The 21,349-nt window shown below is 48.7% G+C and overlaps 1 protein-coding gene, 1 long non-coding RNA gene and 1 pseudogene across 3 annotated transcripts; 2 read left to right on the top strand and 1 right to left on the bottom strand.

Annotated features, from left to right (window-relative positions):
• The first annotated feature begins 59 nt into the window (after window positions 1-59).
• On the top strand, window positions 60-10,706 carry Gal3st3 (galactose-3-O-sulfotransferase 3). Of its 2 annotated transcripts, none has more exons than XM_063227553.1 (3): window positions 60-3,123; window positions 6,485-6,791; window positions 8,963-10,706. In XM_063227553.1, exons 2-3 carry the CDS (start codon window positions 6,667-6,669, stop codon window positions 10,137-10,139), a joined length of 1,302 nt encoding a protein of 433 aa, XP_063083623.1. In that variant the 5' UTR covers window positions 60-3,123; window positions 6,485-6,666; the 3' UTR covers window positions 10,140-10,706. The 2 variants fall into 2 exon arrangements, with proteins under 2 accessions (XP_063083623.1, XP_003468306.2); XM_003468258.5 differs by having other exon boundaries at window positions 2,184-3,123; window positions 6,555-6,791.
• Window positions 8,481-9,680, bottom strand: LOC106027308 (uncharacterized). The gene is made up of 2 exons (XR_001200899.2): window positions 9,507-9,680; window positions 8,481-8,893 (listed from the first exon to the last, which is right to left on the bottom strand). It is a non-coding gene; the product is annotated as an uncharacterized LOC106027308 (long non-coding RNA).
• A 3,420-nt stretch (window positions 10,707-14,126) lies between the features above and the next one.
• On the top strand, window positions 14,127-14,236 carry LOC111756335 (small nucleolar RNA SNORA2/SNORA34 family; annotated as a pseudogene).
• Window positions 14,237-21,349: the final 7,113 nt, after the last annotated feature.

The following is a 21,349-nucleotide window of genomic DNA, read 5'->3' as shown; positions in this document are numbered from 1 at the left end:
GCGGCCTCATGTAAAGCCTGATGGGAGTTGTAGTACGCGGGTGGCGGCCTCATAGGTCTAGTGTCTGGAAGACCGAGCTCGCATACACCCTTAGTAACGCAGCGGCCAGGACACAGGCCCTGCCCTGAGGGGATATTTTCTGCATCTCACCTGCCCGACCGCCCACAGCCTTCCGGCCCGACTCCCTACCCAGGCGTCACAAGCCCAGACGCTTAAATCCCCAGGGAGGACGGAGAAACACATTTCCCCGCTACCAAGAGGGAGGTTGGAGCCGACGCCTGCGATAAAACAGTGTCTGATTGTCTGCCCGCCCGCCCCCGACCCAGGCATAGATGAATGGGCTGAAAGGCAATCGGAGCCGTAAGAGGAACGGGCGCCCGGGCTGAACTCCAGCTGCCACCTGGGGGGAAGGGTGACACTAACGCCCCCCTTTTCCACCTTTCAGACTGGCTCAGATGTCTTCTCCATCTAGCCTTCCCCTGCTTTCTTTTACTTACTTGGAGCTTGCATTTCCACCATTCGTTTTTAAATTTTGCCTTTTCTCCCTACCTCATTCCAAGTCACCCCACACCCAGCGTCCCCCCAAAAGAGCGTGAGCAACTAACCTGGTGTTCAAGTGCCAACTAATATGGGGGAAGAAATATATTTTGTACCTTTTTTTAGTCTTAGAAATAAACTCAGACTAGGTATCCAGCATGCCTGTAATCCCAGCACTCAAAAGACTGAGGCACAAGAATCCTGCAAGTTTGAGGACAGACATCCTGGGCTACACAATGATTTCAAGGCTAGCCTGAACTACATAATGAGATTTTGTCTCAAAAAGATAATAATCTCAAGACCTGTCTTGGGGCCAGAGGTGGGAATTCACAAGTGAACCTTCCCTGTCCAGCTTCCAATTCTAACTGTCCTTCAATCTTGTTTCTCTTCCCACCCCTGCCTCTAGCTCTGCCCTCTCAAGGACAACCTGTTTGAGTTTCTGTGTATGTGTTGAGCAAATAAGGGAAAAACAAGTGACATTTTCTCATTTTCCTTCCAGGTGCCCTTCAGATCTTCTGTCTAGTTGGCTGCATTTCACTTGCTATCCCCAATGGAGCATAGATGGGAGTAGAGAAACAAGAATGAGGTAGGGAAGGAAAGGTTTGAGAAAAAGAGAGGAAAAGGACTGGGCCAAGACAAGTTAGCTGCCTTCCTATCCCTGGATTCTCTTTGATTCTACACAAACCTTGACCTTTCCTTCTGCCATCACATTCACTACCCCCAGGTTCCTCCTACCACTCCCAGAGAGGACGCCAAAACCAGAAATGACAGCACAGGCACAGGAGAAAGAACAGTGGTATTTTCCTTCTGTTTGTCAGCCCACTCAGACAGAACCATTTCTAACTCAAAGGCAAGTTCTTTCTACTACTAGTAACTGGAGAGTCTAGGGCAGGTCATTTGAGGCTGGAGGCCCCACACAGCCAGATTGTGCTGGGGCAGAGGGAGGGGTCTCTAAAACAAAATAAGCTAAGAGTTCATGGGTGAGAAGTTAATGTAGCTAGGGCCAGAAAGGGACACTCCAACTGGGACCTCATTTTATCACAGTAATCCTAGGATGCAGACAAGGTACTCCCCTCCACACACATATAATACCACCACTACTCCCTATTTGGAAGGCTGGGAATTTAGCTCAGTGGCATAAGTGCCTGCCTTGCAAGCGCGAGATCATGAGTTTGAACCCCCATACCAAAAAAAAAAAAAAAAAAAAAAAAATAGCAATACTACCTATTTATGCAGAAGGAAAGACTGAAGGCCAAAGAGCTGACATGCTCTCAAGGGGCAAAACTGGTGCAATAAGCAGCTTTCCCACTCCTACCTCTTCCTTAGCATGGATGTTTACATAAAACCTACTTATTGTCTGCATTGTTCCCCTAGAAGGGAACATTCAGCCCCCTCCTGTCCCAATAGGATCCTTGCCTGATGGAGTCCAGAGTAAAGAAGAAGTAGGGATCCTTGCCAGTCACAGGACCAAAGATGAGGCTTCTGGTGTCTGGCATGGCTTTGAGAGGAGCTGCTGCCCAGCTTCCAAGAGCTAAGGACTAGAGGCCGGGGATTGATTGATTGATTGATTGATTTTGTCTTTTTTCTTTTTATCAGTACCGGGGATCAAACTCATGACCACCTGCCTGCAAGGCAGGCGCTTATGCCACTGAGCTAAATCCCCAGTCCCCGAGGCCGGGGATTTAGTTCAGCAACATAAGTGTCTACCTGGCAAGTGCTAGGTTGTGAGTTTGATCCTCGGTACGGAAAAAAAAACCCCTATGGGCTAAGGAGTCTGTACAGAGCCTTCATGTGTAGAGCTGGAAGCAGCAGAGCTCAGGGAGTTGCCTCTCACTTCTGGGACCTACAAACAAACCAGAGTTGGACTCAGAGTCTCGATTCCTGGTGCAAGATATCTGGGCAGAGGTTCCAGTGAGAAGAAAGCTCTGGTCAAGAGTGAACAGAGTGTGTGAGCAGCAGGGGAACACGCTGGAAGGGAAGGGGCGGCAAGGGCACACCAAATCTGACACAGCTGCAGCTTTCTCTGCTAGAGGGAGGAAGAGAAGGGGAGGAAAGCGCAAGTGAGCCTTTGAGTGTAGCTGCAGCCCGAACATCCTGGAAAATGGCTCCACCAACCCAAGGATGATCAGTGGGGCCCCAGAACGTTCAGTAATGCCAGAGTAGGCAGACACGTTCCTGACTTAGTTTCCTTCTGGTGAGTGAAAGCAGGGAGCTGGCACAGCTCTGCAAGGTTGCAGGAAAAAGGTTCTCACATCTAAAGATGCCACCCAGAGAGTGTTCACAGACAGCTCACAAGCCAGGGAACCTGCCTCCCCTTCCCACTCCTCTCCCCCTCCCCTGCGCAGTCGGCCCCCGCCCCCGCCCCGCCTCCGGTGTGAGATTGGGGGCGGGTGGCGCGCAGAGCCGAGAGCAGCCGAGCGAGCGCCGACGCCACCTGATCCCCTCCAAGCGCAAAGAGGCTATCGACCCAGCACTCTGCGCTCAGGGCCCCGGAGTCCTCGGACCCCTGGGGATTTCGGAACAAGGGCCAGAGGGAACTGGGAGCCCCTCCTCACCCGGATCAGAGATCGAGCCCGCGCGTGCGGCGTGAGTACTGCAGTGGTTACTCTGGGGCTGGACAGGGGCTGGACCGCACGGGGATGGGGAACAAGCAAGAGGCGGGAAGGGAGAGTGCTGTGGGGGCCTAGTTCCCGGAGACCATGAGGAAGGGGCTCTCTGCTGCCTCCAGGGAGAGAGGGACGGACTGGGTAAGAGGGTGATTCTGGCCTGTCTCCTGTGGTGACCAGATACCGGTGCAAGGATCCCTGGAAAAAGCCGGAGTGAAATTGAGGGAATTGGGGGGATTAAGGAGAGGATTGTGATGGAGAACGGAGGAAGAAGGAATTCAGAGGCAGCGATGGAGCGGGGGTGTATGACAGGGACAGGAGGCATGGGGGACCTGGTACAGGCTGGGGGTAGGGAGGAAAAGTGGGAGGTGGAAAGATATTCGATCTCCTAGGCCATGAATGTGCTACCCCCTCTACCCTGGCTGCTTTTTTCTCTGGGGCCCTGGGTCACTTTCTCTCCTCCACAGTCTGTGCCATCCTGCAGGTCAGAATGGAGTTTCCAGGTCATCAGGAGGTCAGTCCCAGTGGTTCAGGCCAGGGCGCCCCCTCCTTTTAGTGCCCTGGTGTCAGCTATGGAGCAGAGAGGGCACAGAGAAGGGGTTCAGTGGGTTGGGGAGGACATGCAGGCCAGTTTTCAAAGCGCTTGCCATTTATACCATTTCTTCTTTGGTTCCCTGGAGAAAAGAATGCAATTTGCAAAACTGGGCAGCAGCCTGAGGTAGATTGTTCTGCCTAAAATTAGCTCTGATATTCTGATGAGGCTGGCGCCCTGACCTGCCTGGAATGGCAGTGGGAACCTCTCTCTCTGGGAAGAACACACTGGGGAGTAGTCTGGAGACTCTTGCAAGCAGTAGCTCTAAAGCCTGGCCAAACATTGCTGCCACCCACCCGCATCAGCCTTGAGACCACAGGGAAAGCCAGCTGAGATGACCCTCCATCTCCCCTGCTCTAAGTTCATCTCCAAAAAGAAAATCTTACATTGACCTGGCTGAAGTGGGCAGGCCTCGTCCAGTATCCGAGCAGAACCCTCTCTCTGGACCTGGAATTTTTTGTCTGGCTGGGTGCCTACCCGCAGGAGCCAGGGTTCCTGCTTTCAAATACCTGAAGGTTTGTCATGGAGAAAATGTGCTACGTACTCTGGGAAGACAGCAGGAGCTTCACAGCCCAGAAGAGAATGGGGAGGCTACAGCCACCAGGGTGAGCCCACTGTCCCAAGAAACTCTGTAACTTGGAGGCTGCTCAGTAATGGACCAAGATAAATCCAGAAGTGATGAGCAGTCTTCACTGACCCTGAGGGCCGGGTATGCACAGAATTCCTACACCCCCTGATATTCATGCCCTGGCAGACATCCAACTGGGGTTGAGGTGTTATCAGGCCACCCCATCGCCCTCTGTATGGCCAGGGAAGGGCCTGCTGTGGTTTCCCATACTTGTGACCTCCTCAGCTGGCCCCAATTCTTCTGGGAAATAATGAGGTTTCAACAAGTTTAGCAAAGGTGGCAATAAATTTGCTCTTCACTTTGCCCCTTGGAAAACTCCCACCTGGTCCCCAAATCCTCTAGGCAGGATGCATGACAAAGAGAAGGAATTCATCATGGGAGGACCAAGAACTCTGACTTCCTCTTGCTGGTCACTCTACCCAGGCTGAGCCAACCCTACTCTGCTATAGCCATCCCTGAAAAGGCAGGGCCCCAACGCTGGCTCTGCTGTGCACTTGGTTGTCATCTTGGCTGTTCAGCCCCTTGGCTCTAGGAAGATTAGTTTGTCTGAAGGCTGGTGGAAGAAACCAGGTGATGGGGCCTGGAGAGAAGGGGAAGCATAACTAGGACATCTTTTTACCTAAACAGGTTTACATGTAATCCAGGATTAATGGGGAATGGGGGTAAAGAGGGATTGGAAGCCAAGAGTAGGTGGTGGTCACATTATCTCACCTCTCCGGGACCCAGATGTCCTAATTCCACATACATGTGTCCATAAGGTTCCAAGCCCTCTCCCCTTTGGAGAGGAGGTATGTATGAAACAGTTAAACCTGAGCCTGAATCTAGACACAGACACATGCCCATGGGGCAAGACAGAGACCAACTGTCTCCCAGGGACAGGTATGGCTGCTGAAGATGACTTTCTACCCAGGCTGCCAAGGGTTTGGGTTGTCTTTTTTTCTTTTTTTGAGACAGGGTATTACTATGCAGTTCAGACTGGCCTTGAACACACTTTAGCCCAGGATGCCCTCGATTTTACAGTGATCCTCCTGCCTTAGCCGCCCAAGTACTGGGATTACAGGCATGCACCACTACACCCAGCCCATGGCTGTTTTTGAGCCATGGCATCGACATAGGAAGAGGAGACTGACCAGAAACCTTCTCCCACCTCTCTCTGCTGCCACACACCTGAGATGGAGGCTCACTTCTTGCTAGAGATTGTTGCCAGCGCCACAACAGGCACCACCTCTGTATTCCCCACACTCCTTCCCTGTCCCTCAAGGCTGCCATTGTGCCTTAGCCAGTCACCTCCACCACAGAGACAGCTGATGGAGCTGCCTAGGTTTCAGGTTCCAGATAGAATCCCAGGATTTCAAGTCCTTCTTTTCCCCCTGCATTTATGGATCCTAGGCCCTCTAGGCAGGAGGCCAGCCAGGAATGCTCAGTGCTGAGATGCATGCAGAACTAGCAGAGTCCAGACAGATGGGGAAATCAGTCTTCTATGGAAATAGTATATATCCAAGGGCATGAACTCTGAAGCCAGAAAGAGCAGGTCTGAGGTATGGTTCTGCTGTCCCAGCTGTGTAACCATGGAAAAGTGACATTGCCTCTCAGAGGCTCATTTTCCTCATCTATAAAGTAGGAGTGCTACCTATATTAGTGTGGTAGGGAGGATTAAATGGGTTAGGTATGTAATAGCATGGAACCTACAGTAAGCCTGAAAAACCCATCTGGGACTCGAGAAAGTGAAAGTCTGGCCCATGTTTCTGAGGAGCTATGTCTTTGGGGAATCAGGGCCACCTCCTTGGTAGAGGCAACCAGCCAAGAAGTCTGGAAGCAAGGGAAACCTTGGGCTGAGACTTCAGTACTCTAAGCCGCATGCAAGTGCTAAGGCCAGCCTGCTATGGGGACAGATACAAATGGCCATGAGACAAAGACTAGTTAGGGACAGAAAGGCAGAGACGGGGCCAAGGGACAGAGTGGCTACAGTCTGAAGGGCTGGCCACGCCCCAGGCCCTGTAATTCCACCCAAGACTAGGCTATCTGGAACAGTGAGAATATAGGGCCTTGGTAACAGGAGGTATGAATCTGATCTGCTCTGGCCACTCTGCTCACCCCACTCACTGGAGTTCTCCTTTGCAGCAGTCCTGCTAGGACCTGGAGCCCATCTTCTCTGCCTCCTGCAAACCTGTCTGCCTCCTTCTCTTGCCAGGCTTCTCGGGAACCCTGGCCCTGCTACCAGAGCCCCAGGACCCCCCATGAGTGCTGGTGGAGGGAGTCCTGGATAGCAAGGCCCTGGGTGGACCAGAGGTAGGCACTCCACCATGCCACCCATTCTCCAGCGCCTGCAGCAGGCCACCAAGATGATGACCCGCAGGAAAATCCTGCTGTTGGTGCTGGGGTGCAGCACTGTAAGCCTTCTCATCCACCAGGGGGCACAGCTCAGCTGGTAAGTAGTCAGGGCCACAGGGAGGGCAGGGCCCAGCAAGGGGAAATGAGTTTGTCCCAAGCCACCTTGAGCTATCAAGAGGTGGCTGGTCCCCTTCCCATTCTTCCACCTGTAAGAAGGCTCTACTGGGCTTTGTTCTTTCCCTCTATACTGGACGCACTTTCCATATATAATCTTGAGCAACCCAGGTACTGTCCTTCACTGAAAGGACTGACTTACTATAAATCCAAAAGTTAGCTGGGACTCACATCTAGCCTGAATCCTTTTCACAGGATTTGGCTAAGCGTCTCCCTAGTGGACTGCAAGCAATTTGTTGATACTTCATTTGTGCTGTGTTGTCCACTTCTCTGAGCCCTGGTTTCATCTATAAAGTAAGAATGATATGTGTGACTTGCCAGTCACCCTGATACAGGGTACCATGTGAACCTTGTCTCTGCTCCTGATTCTGTGAATCCAACAAGACACTGTACCTCTCAAGGCCTCAAATTCTCCATTTTCTACATGATCTTCCCCTGGAGAATGATGTTTGTTTTGACTTGTTGGAGGTGGGTTTTTTTTGGGGGGGGGGGTAGGGAGGATTTGCTGTGCTGTTCAGGCTGGCCTTGAACCCATCATGTAGCCCAGGCTGGGTTTGAAATCATGGCAGTCTTCCTGCCTCCTGAGTGTTGGGCATGCACCACCACTCCAACTCAAGAATGGTGTGAATGGGTCCAATGTCCTTTTACAAATAACTTTCTGGTTTTATAAGTGATTGTGTAGTCATCCTCAGCCCAAACCACCCACAGAGAGGAAATCTCAATTGTGTTCTCAAAGCTGCTTAGAGTTGCCCTTATTATGTGATGCTTAGGATGGGAGAGAAGAAACAGAAGAGTGAATCAAAGCCTGCAAAGACCTTACAAGTCACTAATAATCCTAAACTCGTTTCAGGAAGGAGGAATAGAAATGAAAACTTTATGAGAGCTAGATTATCTTTGTACACTACTATATTTTTTGAGTTTTGAACAGTGCCTGACACATGGTAGATGCTCAAAAAAATGTTTGCTGAATAAATGAGTACAGTCCCAGATACCTTTACAGAAACCTCGCTAATGGTGTTTTGCTGCAAAGCTTAGTGCAGCCACCTGAAAAGTGAGGAACCAGTTAATGTGAGAAGCTCAGAAAGACAGAAAGCATGAGGATGATGACTTATCTTCATTCTCTTATCTTTGTGAATGTGTGGAGGGAGGGAGTCGGGGATCAAACTCAAGGGAACTCAAGGGAACCACTAGAATTACAACCCCAGTCTTTTCCTTGTTTCTGGGACAGGGTCTTGCTATGTAGCCCAGGTCAGCCTCGAACTTGCAGCGATCTTCTTGCCTTACCCTCTAGCCCCAATCCTTTTTATTTTGTGAGACGGTCTCATTAAGTTGGTCTCAAACTTGCACTCTTACTTCAGCCTCCTGAATATCTAGGATATAACAGGAATTTACCATCATGATTTCTGATCTTTAGGTTCCATATTTGTAAGATGGGAATCCTCAAGGATCTCCAAGGACCTTGGTTGCTTATTTATTTCCGCATTAATAAACTGATTTACTGTGGCCTCCCCACACTAGGAATCAAACTCACGACTTCACACTTGCCAGGCAGGCACTGTGCCGCTGAACTATATCCCCAGTCCCAAATAAATTAATTTAAAACTATAGCAGATGAATACAAGAAGTATTTATTTTCTCTCAGATTCTGTGGGTCAGGAATCCAGGAGTAGTTTCCTAGGTAGCTCTGGTTCAGGGTCTTGCTCTTGCAGTCTGCCAGGAATCGGACTTGACTTCATGCTTCCAAGTAGACGCTGCACCACTGAGTTAAAACCCCAGCCCCCACAGTGTAAGTCTGGACTGAGTTTCCCTTCCAACCTCAGTCATGTTTCTGGCAGTCTTCAGTTCTTGCAGGAGGTTAATGGAACCTACTCACACTTTAACTAGAGGCTGTTCCCACGTGGTATCTCCCATACAGGGATGCTCAGGAGGCTAGCGGTGATTAAAAGGCTCATTTTAGCGTCTTCATGACGCCTCTATTCCATTGGTGAAGCTCTGGCTGGGCTATTCCGGGACATGTCCGCTGTCCTGGGAGAGGAGGGAGAGTCACGCTGCACTCTCTCACACACTCCTCTGGCACACCCCTGGGTCCTGCAGGTACCCCAAGCTGTTCCCCCTGAGCTGCCCTCCTCTGCGGGAGTCTCCGCCGCGTCCCAAGCACATGACAGTGGCCTTTCTTAAGACGCACAAGACAGCAGGCACTACGGTGCAGAATATCCTGTTCCGCTTCGCCGAGCGCCACAATCTGACGGTGGCCCTGCCGCACCCTAGCTGCGAACACCAGTTCTGCTACCCACGTAACTTCTCAGCGCACTTCGTGCATCCGGCCACCCGACCGCCACAAGTGTTGGCCAGCCACCTGCGCTTCGACCGCGCGGAGCTTGAGCGCCTTATGCCGCCGGGTACCATCTACGTCACCATCCTGCGTGAGCCAGCTGCCATGTTTGAGTCGCTCTTCAGCTACTACAACCAGTACTGCCCGGCCTTCCGGCGCGTGCCTAACGCGTCACTGGAAGCCTTCCTGCACGCGCCGGAAGCCTACTATCGCGCGGGTGAGCACTTCGCCATGTTCGCGCACAACACTTTGGCCTATGATCTGGGCGGTGACAACGAGCGCAGCCCACGGAACGACGCGGCCTACCTGGAGGGTCTCATCCGCCAGGTGGAGGAGGTCTTCTCACTCGTGATGATCGCCGAGTACTTCGATGAGTCGCTAGTACTGTTGCGGCGTCTACTGGCCTGGGATCTGGACGACGTGCTCTACGCCAAGCTCAACGCGCGCGCCGCTAGCTCGCGCCTGGCCGCCATCCCTGCAGCGTTGGCGCAGGCGGCGCGCGCCTGGAACGCGCTAGACGCTGGCCTCTACGACCACTTCAACGCCACCTTCTGGCGCCGCGTGGCGCGCGCTGGTCGCGCATGCGTGGAGCGTGAGGCGCAGGAGCTGCGCGAGGCTCGCCAGCGCCTTCTCCGCCGCTGCTTCGGCGACAAGCCGGTTCTGAGGCCGGCTGCGCAGATCCGCACCAAACAGCTTCAGCCGTGGCAGCCCAGCCGCAAGGTGGACATCATGGGCTATGACCTGCCAGGTGGTGCAGGTGGCGCTGGCCCCGCCACTGAGGCCTGCATCAAGCTGGCCATGCCTGAGGTGCAGTATTCAAACTACCTGCTGCGGAAGCAGAAGCGCCGCGTCAGCGTGCGGGCTCGCCCTGAACCTGTCCTGGACAATCCACCCCCAAGACCCATCAGGGCACTGCCCCGCGGCCCCCAGGGCCCCTGAGCACTACATGCCTGCCAGATAACGGCTCCTGCCTTGTCCTCCCAGGAGGAGGCTTTCTCCAGGTCCTGCCTCTTCAGGACCCTTTTTTCCCAGGGCCTTGAGCCCTACACCGAAATTGGGAGTGTGTCTCTCCATCTGAGCCCACCTCTCCAGCCTGGCCGAGTGCCACCTTCAGGAATAGCATTGATATGCCTGATTGAGGCCTGGGAGGCCACCCTGTCCTTCCCAGCTAGTTGGTAACTTTAACAAGAGGTTAAGGACCTTCTAAGACTGACCACCCTGCCTTTTTCTGGGGGCTGAGCCCCCCAGTCCACCCCACAGTCTTTTCCAAGTAGTTGAGTGCAAGAGCCAGAAAAGGAGCCCTGGGAAAAGGGGTACTTCCTGACAGTTGTGGGGCTCTCACTCTTCCCAGGGCTGTAGAAGCCCATACTGTCTGTCTTCCAGGTTCTAGCCTCCCCACAGACTTAAGCTGCTCCCACACTCCCAGAACCAAGAATTCTGGGGTTGGACTTTTTGTTTGGTTTTCGTTTTTTTTTTTTTTTTTTAATAAAACATCTTTGAAATGTGCAGGCTGTATGTTAGTCATTGAAAGCCAGATTCCTTCTGACTTGAGAATGATACAGCTGTTCAGGAAGTGCTGTGGCTGTTGCTGAGAAGATGGAGACCCGGACTCCAAGCTCCCAGATGCCTCTTCCAAAGGCCCACAAGCCTCTTCAAGCCCTTGGTAAACTAGACTTGTTTATACAGTCTGTGCCATCTCAGCCCCAGTCATTTTCCAAATAATTCCTTTCATTCTATTTAGCAACATTCATTGAACATCATTGCTATAATTTGGGGATGCAAGTAAACAAGTCAGGGCTTTAAGCTCAGGATACTGAGAAAAGTAGACTTGTGGAAGCAGAACTGTAGTGCCTATAGCACAGCATTGGGCAGTGCAGAGGCTAAATGGAGGATCATTTTCAGGTAAGGAGGTGCTTAACTCCAATTTTACTTCTTCCTGAGTCCCCAACCTCACCACTGGCCTGCCTAACCCACAGAGAGCTGTCTTACCCAGCTCGGACAAATGAGAATTAATCCCTTCCCCCAGTTTCCTTTAGCACTGCAAGAAATCCAGCACTTTGAAATGAAACCTCCTTAATACTAGCAGAGAATTAGGACTTCTGTTACTTTCTTTAGAACTACCTTGACATATCTGGACAAATAATAAAAATAATAGCTTATGTGATCTACTATGTGCCAATCACTGTTTAAGGGGTTTGCATGTATGAACCAATGAGACAGGTAAGTTAGGGAACTGTAACTTAACAGAGGTCAAGTGATGACAAGGTTACACAACTAGAAAGTAGTCATGAGGATTTCCACCCAAACAGTGTAGTTTTCGAGTCTGTGTTCCTAAGTTCCAGGCATAGTTGCATTCAAAAAAAGGAGGTCACATGCCACAGGATAGGAAGGCCCATTGGACCTTCTCCCAAAAGGATATAAAATGAAGATCCAAGATGCTATCGACTGTTATCCTATTTCAGAGACAATGATTGACCTGTTTGTGCAATGAAGATTGCAATCATTTGTTGGTAGATTGTGTAACACTCTGTCTTAATCCATTTTTGTGCTATAACAATACCTGATTTATAAGGAAGGTTTATTTTGGCTTAGGGTTCTGGAGGCTGGGAGCATGGCACCAGCATCTGATTGGCTTCTGGTGAGGGCCTCATGATGGAAGGCCAAGTGGCACTGGCAGAGGAAGAGACAAAAGATGAAGGTGGCCTTGCTTACCACAACATACTTGTGAGAAGGAATCCTGTCCCCAAGAGCAAGGATGCACCCCATGAGAAAGGCATCAATTTCTCAACAATTTAATCACCTGTGAAAAGCTCTACCTGCTCTCAACACTGTTACCTTAAGGACCAAATTTCAACATAGGTCTGGAAGGAACAAGCCACATTTAAAGCATAGCTAAATACACGCTCACTGTGCTCAAAAGGGGCTGTTTGTATGGCACCCCACTTTTCACTACTGGAACCGGAAAAGGCAAGAATTAGAGTTATTCAAAGTCATTATTTGGTTTCTGGCACTAAACAATGGTAGAAAATTTTACTAGACTCACAGTCTATCCCTTGGCTTTCAGGCCTAAAAAGTGTCTGCTACTCCAACTCTCACCCCTTCCTCTGGTACTAGCCTCTGGATACTCTGCCAGCAACATCCTTTACCCTGCCCTGTCCCTGACATGCCATTATGATGTGTGTTTCTAGGCCTCTCCTCCCTTCCCAGGTCCCTAGGCAGGTCAGTCCTGTATTCTGCCCTACCTCAACAGAGAGCACAGCTCTAGATTCAGAAACACTTGCATTCAGGAACTAACAGAATCATCAGGCAGTAAAGGAGGGGTTCTCTGCCTGGCTGACCTGGGGGCCAGGGCAGACCCTGAGGTGAACAGGAGCTATGGGACTCCCTGCCACAAACACTTCCAACGTCAGCCACAACCCAAGAGACAAGCCCATCCTCTGGGATCTGAGTGTCCTGCAACAAGTCTTCCATCAACATGCACTTGGTGCTGCTCTCTCTGCTTTGTCTACATAGTTCTAGAGCTTTGGTAGTGGTGAAATGCAGCTCCTACCTCAAGGAGCTTTCCCTAAGGGCTGGAGCAGATATAGAAGCAACTGCTGGATGTCAAAGACTCAATGGAGAAGTTTTATCCAGTGGTTAACCACCCGTGTTCTGAAGTTCAAATGCAGGGCCTACTACCTATATTTGAAGTTGGCCTTTGAGTCTCACTTTCCTCCTCAGTGGAAGTTTCCTGCTGAGGCTTTGAGAGTGGATTTGAGATAAGACATCTAGCATAGTCCTTGATATACAGGAGATTACCCAGTGCCACCTACCACGTCTGCATTGTGCTTTGAGGTGCAAAGGCTGCAGAGGGAAGCTTTTGTATCATTGTACATTCCCTTAACAGTGTATTTGATAGGCTTAAATGGAGATAGTTGTCTCCCAAGATGTTTGGGTTGGATGAACTTAATAATATGTGAAGCCATGAACCCAAGGACCAGATCTATGACGTATTTCAAAACCTTAGCAATGCCCAAGTGGTTTTGCCATCAGCCATGGTGCCTTTCAGTATGCTTGAGGCAATCAAGCAGTTCATGGAGGGCTCCATGTGGATTCTTGTCAAGAAGGAAGAGTTGACCCTGGAGAGTCCCACCAATTCCACATAAGTGAAGAATGAGAGGTGAAAGAGCTGGATATCATGTAGGTTGTAAGCAACCCTGGCCACCTTCCAGACAATCTTCTTTGTGGACACGGGAAGCAAGGTTGACTAACTCTGAGAAAATGCATGCCCAAGATCCCACTATTTGCCATGCATGGAGATAAAGGCCAAAATGAAAGAGCCATGACTGAGAGAGTTCTGCTCTGACGAAAGCAGAGCCTTGACTACCACTGGTCAAAAGCACCAATGCACAGCAGATTTCTTTAGTCATCAACCATGACTTTCTCACCAACAGGGAATATTGTATCCACAGAGTCACCATGGTGGACAATTTGGCCACAAGGGTACTGCAGGCAGGAGGATGCTGGAGACATTGAGATTTTCTTTTTTTATTGTTTTTTCTTTTTGGTACCAGGGATCGAACTCACGACCTCGCACTTTCCAGGCAGGCACTTACACTGTTGAGCTAAATCCCCCACCCCTATTGAGACCTTCTACACCTCCATTGAGGAGATGCCCCTCTGTGTTGCTGACCTCGATGATGAGAACCCCCTTGCTCCCTAGTCCAGGGTTCAATGCTGGGGTCTGAGGAGCAGCAGGAAAGGAAGGAGAACCCAGGAATGGACACCTTGTCATTGTTTATCGTTTTAAAACTTTTTTTTTATCTTTTTTGTTTTTATCAGTACCAGGGATCGAACTCACAACTGCCTGCTTGCAAGGCAGGCGCTTATACCACTGAGCTAAATCCCCAGCCCCGTTTTAAAACTTTTTTGAAAAAAATTCTTTGACTGGCCCTGAATCAAGGCTGGCAGCTTCCTAAAGAGTTGTCTTTCTATGGTCTGTTGGTCATTTCAGAACTTGGGCAGTGAAATGGTCAACTCATTAGAAAGAAACAGCTTGAAGCAACACCTGTGAGTGGCTGTGAGCATGGCAGGCTGTGGCGGTCCAGGATAGGAGCCACCAGCGTTTACTGGGACCCACACCATGCTGGGGCCTGGAGCAATGGGAAACCAAGCAACCCCTCCCCCACTGCCTGTTTTGTTTTATTGAACTTCAGTATACATGAAAGTATGGACAGCTATTTTGAAGAGAACAAGAGGCTCTACGACAGCCATTAGTGACTTCCCTATTGTCTGGTTTTGAAGACCTAAAACGCCTTCCTCATTCTGTTCAGATCAGTTTTATACTATGTTGTTTTGTGTAAATTCTCTGTATGCGAAGACATGGACAACTATTTGAAAGAAAACAAGAGACAATATGATAGATAGTGAAGATCTCAGGTCGTTTAGCTTGAAATTTATATCTCATATCCTATTTTGTTCTGAACCCTATTTATTTATTTATTTGTTTGTTTATTTATTTATTTATTTATTTTTGGAGCCAGGAATCGAACTCAAGACCTTGTGCTTGCCAGGCAGGTACCATGCTGCTGAGCTAATTTTACCCTCTTCAAAATAAAAATTTAAAAATTGAGTAAATGTCACATTTTAAGGCCAAAAAAGGAACTGTAAACATTTTAAATATCTTTTACTTTGGCATAGGCTCTTGCCTAAAATGTTGTCTCTTCTTCCAGAAAACACTAATCCAATTTCCCTCATCTAGTTACCTCTTCGTCCCAGAGGTACCCAACCCCAGGAATTTTCAATTCCTCTGAAAATAACCAAAGAGCTATCCTGTCACTCAACTTCATCAGTCTGACCAAAAATGAAAGGAGAGGCTGAGAAGACAGCTCAGTCACCTCAGTACACAGGGCACCTGTGTACCCCGTGTGAAGCCTTGGGCTCAATCTGGGCACTGCCAGAGAGAGACAGAGACAGACAGAGGCAGAGAGACAGAGGAAAGGAAAGAAAAAAGAAAGAAGTGGAGGAAAAGAGGGAAGAAAAAGAAAGCAGAAATAAAGAGGGAAAGAGGGGGGAGTATAAAAGGGAGAGAGGAAAAGAATGAAAGGGAGAAGAGATGGAGGAGTGGAGATTATTCTGCAGGGGACAATGCTGGGGTGCTTGCAGGCTTGAGTCCTGTCCCAGCCCCATAGGGCCCCTTCCTGGCAGGCACTGCACAGTGGCACCCAGGTGGAGGCCTCTTATGCAGGCAATAGACAGTCATTAAGGTAGGTTAGCAAATGGTTTTGTTTGTTTTAGACAGGGTTTCACTATATAGTCCAGGCTGGCCTTGAATTTGCAGTGATCCTCCCCAGTGCTGAGATTACAGGCATGTGCCACCATGCCTGGATTTAGTTACCATTTATTGAGCATTTACTGTGTATACTAGACGGTCTTTGTATGAAATGTGTTTTTGTTTTTGTTTTGTTTCTGATACTGGGGACTGAACCTTTGCACAGAACTGCATTCTGAACCCTATTTATTTATTTATTTATTTTTGAAGCCAGGAATTGAACTCAGGACCTAGTGCTTGCCAGGCAGGTACCATGCTGCTGAGCTATATCCCTGGCCCCCAGTCCTTTTTATTATTAATATGAGACACGATTTTGCTAAGTCACCAACTTGCCCAAATAGGGCATGAACTTGTAATCCTCCTGTCTCAGCCTCTCAGTGCTGGGATTACAGGCATGTGCTACCACGCTCAGTTTACTAAATGTATTTTAACACATTTGAATCCTACAACCTATGAGTTAAGTGTTATTCTTACCCACCTCTTTCCAGAACAGGAAAATGAGGTACAAAAGGTGAAAGTGCCCTAGCTCACTCAGCAGGGAAACGCTCAGCTAGGACAGGAACCAGAGTGCTCAGCCACCCAAACCCAGTGTCTACCATGGGAATACCATGCACGGCCCCTCCCGCACCCAGCCAGCCCAGCAGCCTCCTTATTAAAGAGCAGTCTTATAAAGGCCTCCTAAGAGTGCTCTCAAGTGGGAGGAACGGGCAGGGAGCCCGGGCCTGGGCAGCTTGGGGTAAGGCAGGGCACCCGAGAGAGAAGCTGGTGATCTGCCAACACAACTGGGCCACTTTCCAGAAAGGTTCAGAGAGACAGAGGGAGGACTGCAGGCCTGGGACAGGGTGCTGGAGAAAGGGGCAATGCTCAGTCCTGTCTGGAGAGAGGGGACAAGGGGAGGAGGGAAGGGGAGCACAGCTGTCCCCTTCTCACCTTCACAGTCCCTGGATTGACCTCTGTGGCCCAGCAGGGCTGCCAGAATCTGAGAACCCTGACCACCATCCTTCTTCTTCCCAGGGATCCTGCTGATACCTTCAGGGACAAAGGACAGGGCAGGCTCCCCCTATCCTCATCCTCTACCCCATCCCAATCTCATGGGATTTAACAGCACCCCACACAATAGTGGTGAAGGAGTCAGACTCTAACAACCCATTACAAATGGGGAGACTGAGTCCCAGAGAGAGATGCAGCCTCCAGAGGGGCCCAGAGCTGCAGCACACCTCTAAGAGGCCAGAGGAGCAGGGTCCTGATCCTCTGTCTCAATTTCATCTCCATCTCAGAGCTTCATTCCTGACTGGTTCCCGGTGAGTAGGAAAAACAAACCCATTTACTCAGTTTTTCTACTACCTGCTCACTTTTGTGACTGTGGAGAGCGGAACAGATCACCTTGTGACCCTAAAAGTTATGGTGATTTCTCCCCACCATCAAGCCAGGGATCAATTCCGCAGCACACATCAGCTGGATGTTCTTGCATTCAGTTCTGGAGATGTGGTCAGACCCCACTGGCTGAGAGCTCAGTCCCACAAATCCACCCCTTTCAGATACCAGAGGCAAGCTTAGGCCTCTGGAACTTCTGACCAACTGCCTAAAATTTGGGGTTCCCATGTCAGTCTTCAGGCTTACTTCATTTACTAAAGCAGCTCACAGAAAATGGAATTACTGATTTCTTATAGAGAACATTGTAAAGGATATAAATAAACAGCCAGATGAAGAGCTACTGTGGGTGAAATCTGGAAGGACTCTGAGCATAGGAATTTCTGTCTCTGTCCCCATGGAGCTGGATTTAGCTGCCCCCTGACACTTGTTAAGTTAGTCACCTTCCTGGGAATTCCCTCATGTTCAGCTCTCCAGAGTTCCCAAACCCTGTCCTTCTGGGGATCTACAGAGACTCCACTGCATGGGCATGACAGAAGTATGGACAAGTGTCTATAAATGTGATTGGACATGAAGGATCTGATCTGATGTTAAGTGATCAGATGGGGACACCCAGCAATGCTTCTCCATTCAGATTCTTCTTACTCTCCCTGAGCAGCACTCTTTTCTCCATGATATGGGGTCTTCTGGTCTATTGTGGCCAGCTCTAAGACAGAAAGTGGCTGGAGGAGTCTGGGGATATAGCTCAGCAGCATAGCACCTGCCTGACAAGTGTGAGGTCATGAGTTTGAGTCCCAGTACAAAAAAAAAAAATAGAAAGTGTTAGTGGGCGCTGGAGATGTGGCTCCAGCTTGCAAGTCCCTGAGCTGTACTGCAAAAAAGAAACATAAAAGAAAAAAAAGGTGAGTGAATTTGTCAGCTTTCCATTGCTGTAACAAAATACCTGATGTGAACCACTTGGAGAGAAAAGGTATATTTTGGCTCAGAGTTTCAGAGGTTTTAGCTCCAAGATAGAAATGTGATGACAGGAGGTGAAGGAAAGCTACTCAAGCTGTAGCAGATGGGAAGCAAAGAGACAGGAAAAGAGCAAGAAAGAAGAAAGCACTAGGGGCAGAATACACCCTTCTAAGTCATCCCACCATGACCTCCTTATTGTAGTCATATCCACCTCCTCACAATACACACAGCTATGAATTCATCAGCGGATCAATCCATTAATGAGGTTAGTGCCCCTGTTCTCCTGTCTCTGTCTTAAAGTGCCACCTCTGAACACATAAAACTTCTGGGTGGACTTTGTACATCTAAACCATAACAGAGAGAGAAGATCAGCTTTCCCATGACATGCTATGAAGAGAAATTCTACTTTCTATGGCTGCTTGGGGAAGGAGGGTGTAATAAGCCAGGGAATGTGAATGAAAATCAAAATATATATAGCATGATAGCATAAGAATCCAACATGTTCACAATAAAAAAAACCTCATCTTTTACCCAAAAAAGTCTCTCTAGTGCTCTCAGTTTTAGTGACCAATACTCCACTCAAGCAGATCCTTGACCCCCAAGACCCCCAGTGCCACCTATCTACAGGTTCTGACTCCTGAATCACTCTGGCATCGGTCTACCTCTTTTCATGACAACACCTGCCTTGGTCCAGTAGGTTTTCACTTCTGGCTACATCAACAGCTCCTAACCAGCCTACTTCTCTCTAAGCTCCTCAAAGGAAGTACAATTTCCATTGTGATCAGAGTGATCCTCTTTAAGTAGTCTGATCTTCTCCCATCCCAGTCTGAGATCTCCATGACTAGCAACACCCTCCTCATCAGGTCTGCCAGGGCCACCTAGCCTGAGCCCTCCACAGAGATCTTTCATCTGTGTTTTCCATCACATTGTATTATATTCCACTGGATTGCGCACCATTCCCTGAATACAGCGGTATGCCAAGTGCAGCTTCCACTGGCTCTTGAAAGCTACTTTTTGTAAGCCTGTTGTTGAACATAACTATTACTTAAAATTAAACTATATAAACTGGCAATAAAATAAATTATATTAAGAACAAAGCCCAGCCATGGTGGTGCAAGCCTGTAATCCTGGCATTTGGAAGGCTGAGATAGGCAGATTGCCAAGAATCTGAGGCCAGTCTGGGCCAGACAGTGAGTTCAAGGCCAGCCTAAACTAAAAAATGAGGGCCTGTTTCCAAAAAAAAGGTAGAGAAGAAGAAGAAGAAGAAGAAGAAGAAGAAGAAGAAGAAGAAGAAGAAGAAGAAAGAGGAGGAGGAGGAGGAAGAAAGAAAGAAAGAAAGAAAGAAAGAAAGGAAGAAAGAAAGAAAGACAAACTAAACAAAGAGGGTCATAGCCACAGACATGGTCAGTAGACACAAGAGATCAGCTGCAGACTAAGAAGCAGGCACCTGCAGGACTTTGGGACACCGAGGCAGGAAATTGAAAATTCAAGCCCAGCCAAGGCAACTTAGAGATTTAGCAAGTTCTAGGGCTCAATACCCAGCCCCCACAACCAAAAAAATAAAGGCAGACAGGCAGGTGCCTGTGGACCTCGGGGAGGAAGAAATGGAGGCTGCGGAGACCACAGTGGCTCAGGCTGAATTGAACAGTCCGCCCCTGCAGAGGGAGACAGAGCTCCAGGTCGAGGAAGCCGCTGCCCTGCAGACCCCGCTCCCAGGACACTATGGTGGGGAAGGCCCGGCTACTGAAGCGCCGCCATCCTTCAGAGACCTCCTGGAGTAGAGGAATGACGCCTTGGCTTTCATCTGCGACAGCTGGCTAGAAACCCAAGAACTACTGCGTCGTGGATTTGAAGAAGCAAGCACCCTTCCCATGGCTGCTGCTGTAGACGTCGTCGTGGAGTAGGGATAGCTTAGCAAAGTTAAGTTCTATTCCTGGGAAAGGCGCTAAATTCTTTCTGTGTGTTATATAAGACGTCACTCTTTGGAGGGTAGCAAATCTAGCTTTCCACAGATTTAGTATTCATCTGAAAGTCTGTTTTGTTTTGTTTTGTTTTGTTTTGTTTTTGTAGTAGAGATCAAATCCAGGACCTCACGCATGCTAGCTAAGCTCTACCGCCAACTGACTCCTCTAGACCCAGGCTCCCTCTTTTAACTTCATAGTTCCCGGGAATTTCATGAGTATATGTTGTTTGCTTTCTTACGCTTTTTAACGCAAGCAAGCCATCAATGTTAGCATTTTCTTTGCTAATTTTAATAGGAAAAAAACTCTAAGTCTTTGAAAAAAGAAAACAATTTTTGAATAATTTTTCCTTGGGCTAGGAGAATTTTGTGGTTGACCGGATGTATGGAGTAGGTAACCCAAAGCCACTAAATGAGGAGGAAGCAAGGGGTGCAGTTGCACATCACAATGATGAACAATTATCAATGAGACTTCGTGGAAATACACAGCCAACTAAAAGCTCTGAACAATGAACTGTTGGACTTCTTGGAGGGTCAGAGAGCAAAATGGTCAAGTTCAATGCAATTCCTATGGAAATACCAATGGCATTCCTATAGAAATAGAGAACACACTCCTAAAACTTGTATGGAACAGTGTGGAAGAGCATGTCTATAATCTGAGCAGTCTGGGAGGCTGAGGGAGGAAGTATCGCAAGTCCAAGCCCACTTTTGGTTGGCAGCTTAGCAAGACCCTGTCTAAAAAATAACAATAATAAAAAATAAAAAACTGCCGATGTAGCTCAGAGCAAAGGCCTTTGGTTCGATCTCTAGGACTGTGTGAGGAAAGTATAGAACCACAAAGGCCCTGAATAGCCAATGCTATCCTGAACAAAAAGAACAAAGTTGGAGGCATTATAATATCTGACTTTAAAACGTGCTGTACACTAGGGTGGAGGCACATGCCTGTAAATTCCAGCACTCTGGTAGGATGAGGCAGGGAGATCTCAAATTCAATCCCAGGTTGTACTGCCAGGCTGAGATCCTGTCTCAAAATTAAGAAATTTTTTTTGTCTTTTTCCTTTTTATCGGTACCAGGGATCGAACTCACGACTGCCTGCTTCCAAGGCAGGTGCTTATGCCGCTGAGCTAAACCTCCAGCCCCAAGAAATTTTTTCAAAAAAGAAAATGGCCAGGGATATAGCTCAGTGTGAAGACCCTGATGAGTTTAATCTCCAGTACTGGGGGGGAGGGGTGTCTCTACAAAGTGATAGTAGCAAAAACAGCATAGTACTGGCATAAAAGCAGACATATAGACAAATGCAACAAAATAAAAAACCTAGAAACGAGCCTATATATTTACAGCCAACTGGTTTTTGACAAAGGCACCAAGAATATGTACCTCTTCAATAAATTGTGCTGGGAAAACTAGTTATCCAAAATGCAGAAGAAACTAGATCTCTGTCTCTCTCCATATACAAAAAAAATCAAAAAGAAATCAAAGACCTTAAATTCTGCAACTACTAGAAAAAACATAAGAGAAACATTTCAGGAGGATAGACAACAAAAGCAAAA

Source organism: Cavia porcellus, unplaced genomic scaffold (genome assembly GCF_034190915.1).
Source record: "Cavia porcellus strain 051 isolate PalLab524CR breed Dunkin Hartley unplaced genomic scaffold, mCavPor4.1 scaffold_17, whole genome shotgun sequence".
In the NCBI taxonomy this organism is placed as follows: Eukaryota; Metazoa; Chordata; class Mammalia; order Rodentia; family Caviidae; genus Cavia; species Cavia porcellus.
This window is presented reverse-complemented; position numbering and strand designations above follow the sequence as displayed.